The 12,816-nt window shown below is 36.2% G+C and overlaps 1 protein-coding gene across 1 annotated transcript in view; it reads right to left on the bottom strand.

Moving 5' to 3' along the window:
• LOC139130682 (uncharacterized) overlaps nt 1-11,869 on the bottom strand; it is a 41,962-nt gene extending 30,093 nt beyond the window's left edge. The window contains exons 1-4 of the mRNA XM_070696434.1: nt 11,724-11,869; nt 8,600-8,729; nt 4,554-4,610; nt 1,417-1,656 (exon numbers count right to left, since the gene is read on the bottom strand). Coding sequence (XP_070552535.1) covers nt 1,417-1,656; nt 4,554-4,610; nt 8,600-8,729; nt 11,724-11,824 — 528 coding nt within the window. The 5' untranslated portion in view covers nt 11,825-11,869. The remainder of the gene's footprint in view (nt 1-1,416; nt 1,657-4,553; nt 4,611-8,599; nt 8,730-11,723) is intronic.
• Between the last annotated feature and the right edge of the window lie 947 nt (nt 11,870-12,816).

Raw genomic sequence — 12,816 nt, 5'->3', positions numbered from 1 at the left:
AGTGGCCTTGGTGTAATTGTCCACCCTTCAATGTCAAGGTCAAAGCATCCTATCATCCTAATTTTGACAAAGACATGGCTCTAGAATGGATCAAATCAACAGCTGCATGACAAAATAATCTTGAAATGGTGTGCTCTCAGTCTTCTGTTGCTGATCAACAATTCAAAGAATATTGTTCTTCTCAGATGTTTTCATAATTCTGATGATTTTGCTGCTATGACAATAGTACAGACACTTGTGCCTGTGGGTTGGCAGGATGGCACAAGGGACCCCAGGCTATTTTTCAGGTCACTATACATGTACATGCAGGGATATAAAAAATAGCTGGCAGCCGTAAAAAACAACGGGCTGTCAGCTAAAATTTGCCGGCTGTGAAAATTTAGATTTAGTAAAAAATCAGGACATTTTGAACAAACTTAGTGTGCACATACACTACTTGTAGCTGCATGTATTTTTATTTTGCCACCTGTAACCAAAATTTTCTACATCCCAGACATGGATGTCCTGTGGCCCCGATGTAGCAGTAGGTAACTTACTTTATACACGGTCACTCCACAGTATCAGCAAAGTGATGACAATTTCCATAATAAGGTCATCACTCTCACAGTTTTATAATATTTTTTTGGCAAACCAATTGTGTGGGCTCACTCAGAATCTGTGCAAGTAAATGAAGTTTTCCTTTCTAATTCTTTGGAAAAATTGAAAATTTAATTTTTTCTTGAGTTATTAAAACACGACAACAGAGGCAATTTTGATTTTGAAGCATGGGTTAATATTGGGTAACTCGTTTTTTCTGGTACCTAAGTGAGTACAGTTACATGTACCCCTGATTTCTTATCTTGATTTTCAAAGCACTGGCTAAAGTTTCCTTGATGTAATTTGAGCAAAAATTTACGGAAAGTCTTTCAATTTTTGTGGTGCAATACTACCTTTAGAATGGATGAACATGTTTGATCAATTGAATTTTAGGTACACCAAGTACCTTCGGGATCATTTATATTGACAACTATGTCGCAATAATGACAGTACAGCCAAAGCTGTAACAGCAATGTGATAGTAACTTGGTTGTAAGTCACTTTATGATTGTATTGGTTTGTTAACAAAATACATCTAGATTTCAACCTCCAACATACCTACTAACAGTGAAATCAGTAAAGCATGTTTCCCATCTACAATTACCAAAGCTATAGTACCAGGTAAAATCAACTTGTTTTCATATAAATTCAAAGGAACTCCTTATCGCAATCTCGGACATTGAGATTATCAAAAATTCATGAATTTTGATGTTGCCACAGCATCATGCTTTAGTATTTATCTTGATTGTCTACTACGTACATGTCTGAACTTTGTCAATCATTCCGCCAACATGAATAACTCTACTTTGACCTTAAGAAATGCAATGTTTTCACAACTTACTGGAGAAGATGGATGTATGTTTCTCTCTTTCACATTCTCAAAGAATGATATATGATCAGCTGGATGCCAGTCTTTGGTATAAACTACAACATCAAACAGTTCTTCTTCCAGTAATTTATTAATGACTGGTAAGACTTCACTTCCTTCTTGGCATGCTGGAGAGTTTCTTAATGCTAATGAGCCGTCAATGAAATCATTCTGTACATCAACAATCACAAGTGCTGAGACAGGTGATAAGACCTAAGATAAGAAAACACAATGTGCTTAGTACAAAAATCATAATGTTGCATCTTAATCTGACAAATTGTTCATTAAACATTTGCCTCTGAGTTATTTATCAAACATGTATCTCCTTCTTATAATTTACTTCACTTGTAAAAATTGTCATCAACAAGCATGTTACATTAAAATCAACAGCATAAAATGTAATCACTAAAGTTTGTGCAATGAATACAATCCACAAAAATGATGATGAATAATGATGAATAATTGATTGTTAATTTCTTTCTCTCACCCCCCCTCTCTCTCTCTCTCTCTCTCTCTCTCTCTCTCTCTCTCTCTCTGAAACCATACAATAACAGTTTATAGTCATTAGACTGATGATAAGAATATTCATCAACAGTTCTGATATCGATGCATAAGTAAATAATATAGGGAGCAGTACACAACTTTGACACTGTACAGAAAACAAGGCACTTTACAGTATAGTTTTAAAATATGTGAGCTTTCTAGGCTATCCACGATCAATCATAAAGTGTCATAAATCCTGATAGAAGAAGTAGTTTTAATTGAATGTAAAACAGAAAAAAAAGTGGTCTCTGTTGTCAGCTCCTGCTGAAAAACAACACTAATAGAACTACTGGATAGAACTCCAAAATGAAAGTTAGAGAAAATTGACATGGCTAGAGAGACTGAGCTAACTGCAGTTAATGCATTTCATTATGCACCATGATAGCAGACTACTGATGATTGTATTCAAGTACAGGTTAATGACCTTTGCACTGAAAAAAATGCATAAATTTGTAATTTCTATGGCAACAAATAGGTAGCGATTAAGACAATAACATTAATAATGAGGGGGTCCTTAGGAAGATAATGATGACTTTCAAACCTTTAGAACAAGTAGTTTTACGAGAAACGTTTTGACCGAAATGGAGAAAACTGGGAACTTTATACACACCAAAATTGATTGGAAGTGTACAAACAGCTATAGAATATGTAAATGTCATGTTCATTTTATCATGCCTTTGGAGGAGCATCCCTAAGAAGCTATATATTGAATTTCAAAGCTGTAAGACTGGTGGTGATATATTTTGTAATATTTTAACCAAAATGAGAAATGAGTCTCAAAAATTTGCATTTGAACAGAACTGAATAAGGTCATCCCTGGGATCTTACAAAGCAAATTTGACTCCGGTAGGACTGGAACTTTTAGAGAATAAAAGGTTGTGAAGAAATTCTCAAACCTGTAAACATACAAATTTTACACTAATTATCATAATACTCAATAAGGGAATCCAAGGAAGCTGTATCAAATTTGAAAGCCATCAGACTAGCGATATCTGACAAAACGTTTGACCGAAAATTGGCCCCTGCAAAAGTTTGGTAATCCTGAGTGAGTTGTTGCATAAAATCAGAAAGTTTCTGGGCAGTGGTTTCTGAGAAGAGGAGTGAACTACATACTAAATTTAATATACTAAAGAGAATTAAACAGTCAAATTGATACATGCCATGTTATAAATCAGATTCAAATTATTTATAACTCCATTATTATAAATATTATCTATCCAATATTTACTGTATGTGTGACAAAATCAAATCAAGCTGTGTCTGAGTGAGCAACTTGAACTCTGAGGGAGCTATTCTCTGAGTCAGCAACTTGAACTCTGAGGGAGCTATTCTCTCAGTCAGCAACTTGAACTCTGAGGGAGCTATTCTCTCACTCTTACCTCTCAGCAAGGTCTACAAAAACTCAAATATGATAAAATTCACCAATTTGAAAACGTCTGGTTCTGAAACCATTTATCTCTATAAAATTTTAAAGATCTATAGAATGACCAAATAAATTACAAGGGAGCACGAAAATGGTAACAAAATCCATCTATTTTGTGCAATTCAATGGCCCTGGGACAAATTTCCTGTACCGTACCACACAAATTGGAATCTCACACAAAAACACATTTCATATAAATCAACGCAAAAGGACAATGACAGGCAAAAACAGGAAGTGTGGTTAAATATGTAAATTGTACCAACAAATGGTACACATGGTATTCTAATGAGTTAGGATATTTTTTCAATCTGTATTGACCTCAACTGTATACATCTCTTTAGACATTTTGTTTCAATTTGGTCGTGATTCCATTCCTAACTTTTATCAACATTGGTCAATTACATTAAAAATACATTTTTGTTGTACATATAGCTAACAGATCCACATTATTTTGAGTCAGAATACCTCAAAACCACCAAATTTTGCAATGACATGAACTACAAGACCTCTATCCTAAAAATATGTTTATACCAGCTTGTTGAACCAGAAGTGAAACCTTTAGGCCAGCCTGATTTGCATATAAACTTTTAACCTGAAAAATAAGTTGCAATCAGAGTGAGAAGACGACTTCAAGGACATTTTGTCTGTGTTTAACAACAAACAATTGACCATTTTCATAATCCTACATGACCTCTCATACTCATCATTTTTTTATGGTAACATTATTTTAAACTTCAACAACATTTGCAATGAGGAAACTGTATATTTTCGCTGAAAATAAGTCTAACAACATAAAACCTACAGATAATTCAGTGAACAATGTTGGCATTTTACCATGTCTATTGGAATTGTTGGACTAATGCAGGTACCAATGAAACAGCAGAATGTGAGGTCTGTGAATTCAGGGTCACAACAGTGTTGAACCGTGTCTCTATTCACACATTCTAACAATGGTAGAAATTCTTATCAGCATACTATCTTGGAGGAGATAAACAATCAAATTGGGTTACAAAGATGACATAAAATATGATTAATATTTCAACATAAAATGTTATTGATATCATTAGAATGATGAACTACTTGCGAACATACGGTACATATCTTATGTTTGTCTCTTGTACAAATAGATTAAATATCATCTCACCTGTCTGAACCAATACTTCCAACATATCTCAAATTCTTCCATGTTTATTTTACCATCCTACAGGCATGAAAATATAGATAAAATTTATTTCACTAAAATAGTTCAAAATCAATGTGTTCAGTAGATATCTACTGTATGTGCTGTATAGCAACTCTCTAGCAGAATTGCTGTAGCATGGTTAATTTTGCGATTACTGATCACAAACCATTATATTGTACAATACATGTATGTCATTTTTACACCATGAACTCGAAAACAATGTGAGCGAAAAGTAATGCTATGAAAATTGAATCAATTACATGTGCAGCATCAGTACCTAGAAATATTGTTAAAAGCTTGTCAATGATCACTTATGGATACAATTTAACAATTATCTGTGATGATATGCATCAGTTTGTTTATTCAGCGGTTGATATTCAGTATTCAGATATTGAGACTGGATCACTGCCCAGTGGTTGATATTCAGTATTCAGATATGGAGACTAGACCACTGTACAATGGTTGATAATTCAGTATTCAGATATGGAGACTAGATCACTGTACAGTGGTTGATATTCAGTATTCAGATATGGAGCCTGGACCACTGTACAGTGGTTGATATTCAGTATTCAGATATGAAGACTAGACCACTGCACAGTGGTTGATATTCAGTGTTCAGATATGGAGACTGGACCACTGTACAGTGGTTGACATTCAGTATTCAGATATGGAGACTGGACCAATGTACAGTGGTTGATGTTCAGTATTCAGATATGGAGACTAGACCAAGCACAGTGGTTGATATTCAGTATTCAGATATGGAGACTGGACCACTGTACAGTGGTTGATATTCAGTAGTTTAGATATGGAGACTGGAACATTGCACAGTGGTTGACATTCAGTATTTAGATATGGAGTCTAGACCACTGTACAGTGGTTGATATTCAGTATTCAGATATGGAGACTAGACCAAGCACAGTTGTTGATATTCAGTATTCAGATATGGAGACTGGACCACTGCACAGTGGTTGATGTTCAGTATTCAGATATGGAGACCAGACCACTGTACAGTGGTTAATATTGAGTATTCAGATATTGAGACTAGACCACTGTACAGTGGTTGATATTCAGTAGTTTAGATATGCAGACTGGACCACTGCACAGTGGTTGATATTCAGTATTTAGATATGGAGACTGGACCACTGTACAGTGGTTGATATTCAGTATTCAGATATGGAGACTGGACCACTGTACAGTGGTTGATATTCAGTATTCAGATATGGAGACTGGACCACTGTACAGTGGTTGATATTCAGTATTCAGATATGGAGACTGGACCACTGCACAGTGGTTGATATTCAGTATTTAGATATGGAGACTGGACCACTGCACAGTGGTTGATGTTCAGTATTCAGATATGGAGACCGGACTACTGCAGAGTGGTTGATATTCAGTATTCAGATATGGAGACTGGACCACTGTACAGTGGTTGATATTCAGTATTCAGATATGGAGACTAGACCACTGTACAGTAGTTTATATTCGTATTTAGATATGGAGACTGGACCATTGCACAGTGGTTGATATTCAGTATTTAGATATGGAGACTGGACCATTGCACAGTGGTTGACATTCAGTATTTAGATATGGAGACTGGACCACTGTACAGTGGTTGATGTTCAGTATTTAGATATGGAGACTGGACCACTGTACAGTGGTTGATATTCAGTATTTAGATATGGAGTCTAGACCACTGTACAGTGGTTGATATTCAGTATTCAGATATGGAGACTGGACCATTGCACAGTGGTTGACATTCAGTATTTAGATATGGAGACTGGACCACTGTACAGTGGTTGATATTCAGTATTTAGATATGGAGTCTAGACCACTGTACAGTGGTTGATATTCAGTATTCAGATATGGAGACTGGACCATTGCACAGTGGTTGACATTCAGTATTCAGATATGGAGACTGGACCACTGCACAGTGGTTGATATTCAGTATTTAGATATGGAGTCTAGACCACTGTACAGTGGTTGATATTCAGTATTCAGATATGGAGACTGGACCATTGCACAGTGGTTGACATTCAGTATTCAGATATGGAGACTGGACCACTGCACAGTGGTTGATATTCAGTATTTAGATATGGAGTCTAGACCACTGTACAGTGGTTGATATTCAGTATTCAGATATGGAGACTGGAACATTGCACAGTGGTTGACATTCAGTATTTAGATATGGAGACTGGACCACTGCACAGTGGTTGAAATTCAGTATTTAGATATGGAGACTGGACCACTGCACAGTGGTTGATGTTCAGTATTCAGATATGGAGACTGGACCACTGCACAGTGGTTGAAATTCAGTATTTAGATATGGAGACTGGACCACTGCACAGTGGTTGAAATTCAGTATTTAGATATGGAGACTGGACCACTGCACAGTGGTTGATGTTCAGTATTCAGATATGGAGACTGGACCACTGCACAGTGGTTGAAATTCAGTATTTAGATATGGAGACTGGACCACTGTACAGTGGTTGATATTCAGTATTCAGATATGGAGACTGGACCACTGTACAATGGTTGATATTCAGTATTTAGATATGGAGACTGGACCACTGTACAGTGGTTGATATTCAGTATTCAGATATGGAGACTGGACCATTGCACAGTGGTTGACATTCAGTATTCAGATATGGAGACTGGACCACTGTACAGTGGTTGATATTCAGTATTCAGATATGGAGACTGGACCACTGTACAGTGGTTGATATTCAGTATTCAGATATGGAGTCTTGACCATTGCACAGTGGTTGACATTCAGTATTTAGATATGGAGACTGGACCACTGCACAGTGGTTGACATTCAGTATTTAGATATGGAGACTGGACCACTGCACAGTGGTTGATATTCAGTATTTGAATATGGCATGATTTAAATGGCAATTAAAAATAGGTACAATAGCTTGAAGATATGACATTCTTTTACTTGTAAATGTGTGTTTCAGAGAAATGTATGCACTGGAAAATTTACACAGATAACAATTGCAATATCTGTCCAGTAGATGTATTCTTAGTTTAAAAATAAAATGTTGGAATGACATACATTGTACATACATTGAAGCAATGGTTGATGGGAGTTGGATCCTGTCAATGATTTTTGCAGTTCCATATTGACATTTGTATGACATGACATGGTTACCAACTCTGGAAATGTCACACGACATGTTAACACTTGCAAAATAAATGTATGCAAACAGTTGATAAGAACTGTATAAACATTATCTTTCACACACAAAATTTACCAAATATGATGAAAGTATCACTGGAATCTTCTAATTTTGAAAGTCTATCATTGATGACATCATCCCAAATGTCTAACATTGTACAGCTATGAATCTTTTGATGAACTAACAAAATGGCATCCCTGAAAACTGTACTACAAAACTTGAAAATTTTCTTGTTCACATACATATAGATAATACCATGGACAGCGTGGACTTTGTCCTGTAAAATCAAGACTTTATCAGAGAACCGTTATTTTCCAACACATCTATATGTAGATTTTTCAAAACATCCAAACAAGTTTTAGAGTAAAGTACTACATCAACATCATACAAGTCACATGATTCAGAATATATGGGTAATTATAGAGGGACTGTAGTGTGAAAAATTGATCAAAGAAACATATTTTAGACAGGATAGTGTTCAACAATTATTAATAATTTTGTCAACCACACTGTATACCAAATCTTTCCCGCATCAGTTTTGAAGTAACTGTCCATCTGACTGTTTCCAACATCTCAATTCATCTTGGACATGATAAATGCAGTGTCCAGCATAACCATACCAATATGAATATGTAACAATATTAATGTGTGCCAATTTTATCAAATTACAATGAAAGATTTGTCCACATTGAGAATTGTGACACCAGAAAAGCTTAAACATTGGAGCAGTTCATTCACACTTGCAGATATATCTTCAACATTTAAGGAGACGGGGATCTGAAACTAGGAATAAACACTCCAAGTAACAACTCAGAAATCCGATCTAACCTTATCAGAATCCAGTAGTTCTACCAAAGCTTCCTCTTGTTGCTCTGTTAAATGGTAACCATCACTATGGTTATGAACAAATAACTGCTTGCACAATGCACTGAACTCATTGGCATCTAAGAGACCATCTCTGAGAAAATGAAGACATAGACAAATGTATTAGATTATGAAACGGTTTTACAAATATTTTGTACAATATGTGTGGGCTATGATTGAGACTGAAAAAATCATTGTATTTGTAAAACCACAGGACTGTGGTCAAACTTAACATATAGGGCAAAGATTACATATGTTATATTAGGACATACTGTTACAAATGACCAAATTTCAGCAGTTTGTGATAAAATGTGCTCGAGGATCATGATTAACAGTAAAAATAACCCAAAAAATAAGGAAGAATATGTAGATGTTTTTACAGAATAGTCCACGGCATTTGTAAACAAGACTGCACATAAATCTCACATGCTGTTTGACAGACACTGCACGTATAACTGACATAACACCAAAAAGTAAAGAATTGAATCTGTGCAGCAATGTGATAGTAACCATATTTGATTGTGTGACATGATTAAAATCATACTTGATTCAATCTTTTTTATCAAATCTCACAGGATTTACCTTCAAGTGTAGAAAAACATATGTTGGGCCAGAGAGTTTGAACAATGGTAGGCTGGGTTTCCAGAAATACATATATTTTCCTAGTTCAATGATAGGTTACACTGATAATATTGGACAGAAATGAAAATGTCATGGTTGTAAAATGTACAGCAATTTTGTCACAAACATTACTGATCTGGCATTCTGCATACAGTACATCATAATTGCATGTACATTCCACATGCATTGTACAATTTTCAAATGCCATCAAAGTACAAGTCTCTGTAAATTCCTAAATTCCTGTACATATTGATGTCAGTATTGCTCTCATGGAAAAACATCTCTAGTAACCTAGATCAAATAAATTGAGGCTAATCCTTCCCAACTATCATTCAAACGTTTGGTGCTTCCAAAGAAATAAAAGAGTTTGCTATTTATTAACTCAACCATGAAAGATCACTACAATTCTCAGCTGCTGAAAATCCTTTCACAGAAGAACAAGTATAGAACTAATGGGTTTGTCCTCTTCATTGCACTATTTTTCATTATTTTTCAGTGCTTCCCACGGTCATCCGTAAGCAATGCTTGATTAATGCATTTCTACTGATCCAAACGGATTATCAATATTCAATACAAATGGATCCCTGGGCACATAAATCACTCGATGCGTAAATAATACTAATTGAAGACTTAGAAAACTCTTTTGTTGACCCTGTAAAACTCAAAGCATGCACACCAATACCAGGTCATGATCTCACACCAATACCAGGTCATGATCTCACTTACAAATGGTACAATGATAGGGCACAGCTTTTTTTAGCATCTTGATAAATGTAAACTTGTTATCATGCAGCTCTTATAAGTTTAAGAAAAAAGTTAATTCTGAGTAATTGGATGATATATAAATTTTAACAAAGCTCTTGCCCTTCAAGATAAGCCAATTTTAAAATGCCACTTTATAAACACAACAAAATCAGCAATTTTCTGTGTGCTTTGTGAAGTGAATTTTATTTTCACAAACCTTTCCTATTCATAATTTATCTCATAAACTTTTGACAATATCACATTATTTAATACAGAAGAGAAACCTCAAAAATTCTATCAAATGTTATTCATATCATTCCATGTCCATTATCAGTGTACACACATTTACAGTTCTCATATGAAAGTGATCATTTATAGTGTCAGCATGTGGACCTACAAACTTCACACAGATCTACAGCATCAAAACTTACTGGACAGTCTGTTTTGAATCAAAATGTACTCACACAGTGACATTCCCACATTTCAGCTTCAGGCTTTGATTGACTTCCCAAAATGCTGCACGTTTGACATTTTAAACCCAATTATTATATAGCAAATTACAACTTAGGTCTGGAGTCTGGCATTTTAGAAACTTTGAAAAGGCAACTGAAATGAGCTCTGCAACTTTGCCACATCAAAGTTAGACTCTATAATGTTAATCATGGGAGCTAAAATGTAATATGCTGCCTACAATGAACTGGGACAAACATTTCTAAAATGCCAAATTTGCAGCTAATTTTAGGTCTCCTACCAATGTAAGACACTAAAATGTGAAAAGTGCCAATCTAACATGACACGTGCACATCTGATCGTCTATAATGTGCAAAGTATCATAGATGAGCTACATATTTGTTTCGTAAAACGGGAACCATAGAGAGATGCCTTTACATGTAGCCCATTGGCTTCAAAAATTCCAAACGTGCTAATGTGCAGCTTCTTGGAAACTTGTAGTCCATTGGTTGGACCACACTAATTGTTCCTATTGAATTATTTCCAAACAGCCAATCACGTAAAGAATAAGCATAGTTTCAGTATAATTACAATCTGCCTATCAGATATAACCTTCAGAGCCGCTGCATATTTCTGGGTACCACATTTCTAGTGCATTTTCACCAACTTTCGACGGGACGCGGACGGGCTGTGAATCTTTTGGTACCTCCATGGGATACAATCCGATTGATCGCAAACAATGCTGCCACTTATAATCTGAAGAGGTGATGTGACTGAATCAAGCTTGTAACGAATACAAGATGTTAATAGATGTTGGGGCTAAACCTCCACATCATAATGCAAAATGAGTGCATGGGATCGTTGTTTACTCTAGCTACCAGGTAGAGAGGAGTTGACGTGAGTGGTAATTTACAAACTATGTAATTACGTAACTGTCGATAGATCAACATTGGCAGTGCAGTGGATTGCAGACCCCGGAATTGCAGACAACCCTGCAATTTCAATACTATGTGCAACTCAACCTTGAACCAAGTAACACGGTTGCACTGACGCTTATTAAACTACAATCAGTCTTTGAAATTAAAGGAGCAACACACCGAGACTTCGTAGCAGGTAAATACCACCTTTGCGAAGCGATCAACAGGCTTTTTGCACTGCCAGTCTTGTTGTCAACCACAGAACACCTTTATTCGCGATGCTTGACCGTGTCAGTGGATCCTGGATGGTGAAAACAATATATATACATATATTCTTTTATGTATCAAATACTTACCTGTCCTTATCGAAGTGATCAAAGCATGTCTTTAAACCATTTGTGTCGGAGAAGTCCGTTTTCCTCAGCGAGTCGAAGTAGTTCACGTCCTCATCAGCCATCTTGCAGCAACTGCCGATGGTCTGCTCTAATCAGGTGACATGCTGTAGACCGCATCACGTGACCAAGATCGCTCCTCACACAGCGGCAGGGAGAGAATGGTCTTCCAGGGAGATTGTCTATTGTATACATAGACAGATAGACAGTGGGCAGGTCTTCCTCCTCTGCTGCCTATGTTTGTACAGTGATCTGCTTTACAGAACAGACAGTTCATTATTAAAAGCTTTGAAAAATTGGCAATAGCTTTTGAAGCTAATAGCAATGACCACGTTGAGTAACCGTGCAATGTACAGATTGAGGGGAAAGGCTGGAAAGGAAAAATCTTCGCACTTCACAGAAACAGGTTTTTCAGTAGGAAAGTAAAGGTCTATCTGGAATGATAAAAATTCCACATCATAGGACTGTAATTTGTATTAAAACTTTGAACATAAAGATTGCAAACAGGCTACAGCCATGCTTTAAGAAGAGTGCACAAATAGGCCTACTGCAGATTGAGACTATAATCGTCGAGACCAGATTGACACTAGTGTAAGATATTGCAGGGCTCGAAATTAACTTTTTTCCTTGGTAGTACACTTGGGCTACCATTTTCTGAAGTTGGTAGCCCAGTGACAATGGCTGGTAGCCTACGCATATTTTAGTTTAGGGTTATTGTTTTTCATTACCCAGACAAGGAAAAGCAATTTTTCAAGATTCTGCCCATGAAGTGAATTTTCTAGTCATTTGATGTGAATACTTGCACACCTAATACCCAAAGGAAACAGGTATAAAGCCCCCCCCCCCCTATATTTCTGGTCCTTGAAATTCAGCAAAAGTGATGCAGCGACGCGGTTTTCTTTCTTTTTCTTTTTTTTTTAATTCTTAACTATGCTGGTTTGGCACTATTGATGCAACAGTTATTGTCTTTTATCACTGGCTGCATAATACTTCCGTTTTCTTTTTAGCACTTTTGAACATGCAAACAGGGATATCAATGATAGCTGTACTGATGAGT

This window comes from Ptychodera flava, chromosome 4, assembly GCF_041260155.1.
Source record: "Ptychodera flava strain L36383 chromosome 4, AS_Pfla_20210202, whole genome shotgun sequence".
Lineage (NCBI taxonomy): Eukaryota > Metazoa > Hemichordata > Enteropneusta > Ptychoderidae > Ptychodera > Ptychodera flava.
The sequence above is the reverse complement of the archived record's forward strand: the minus strand, read 5'-3'. Positions and strand labels throughout refer to the sequence as shown.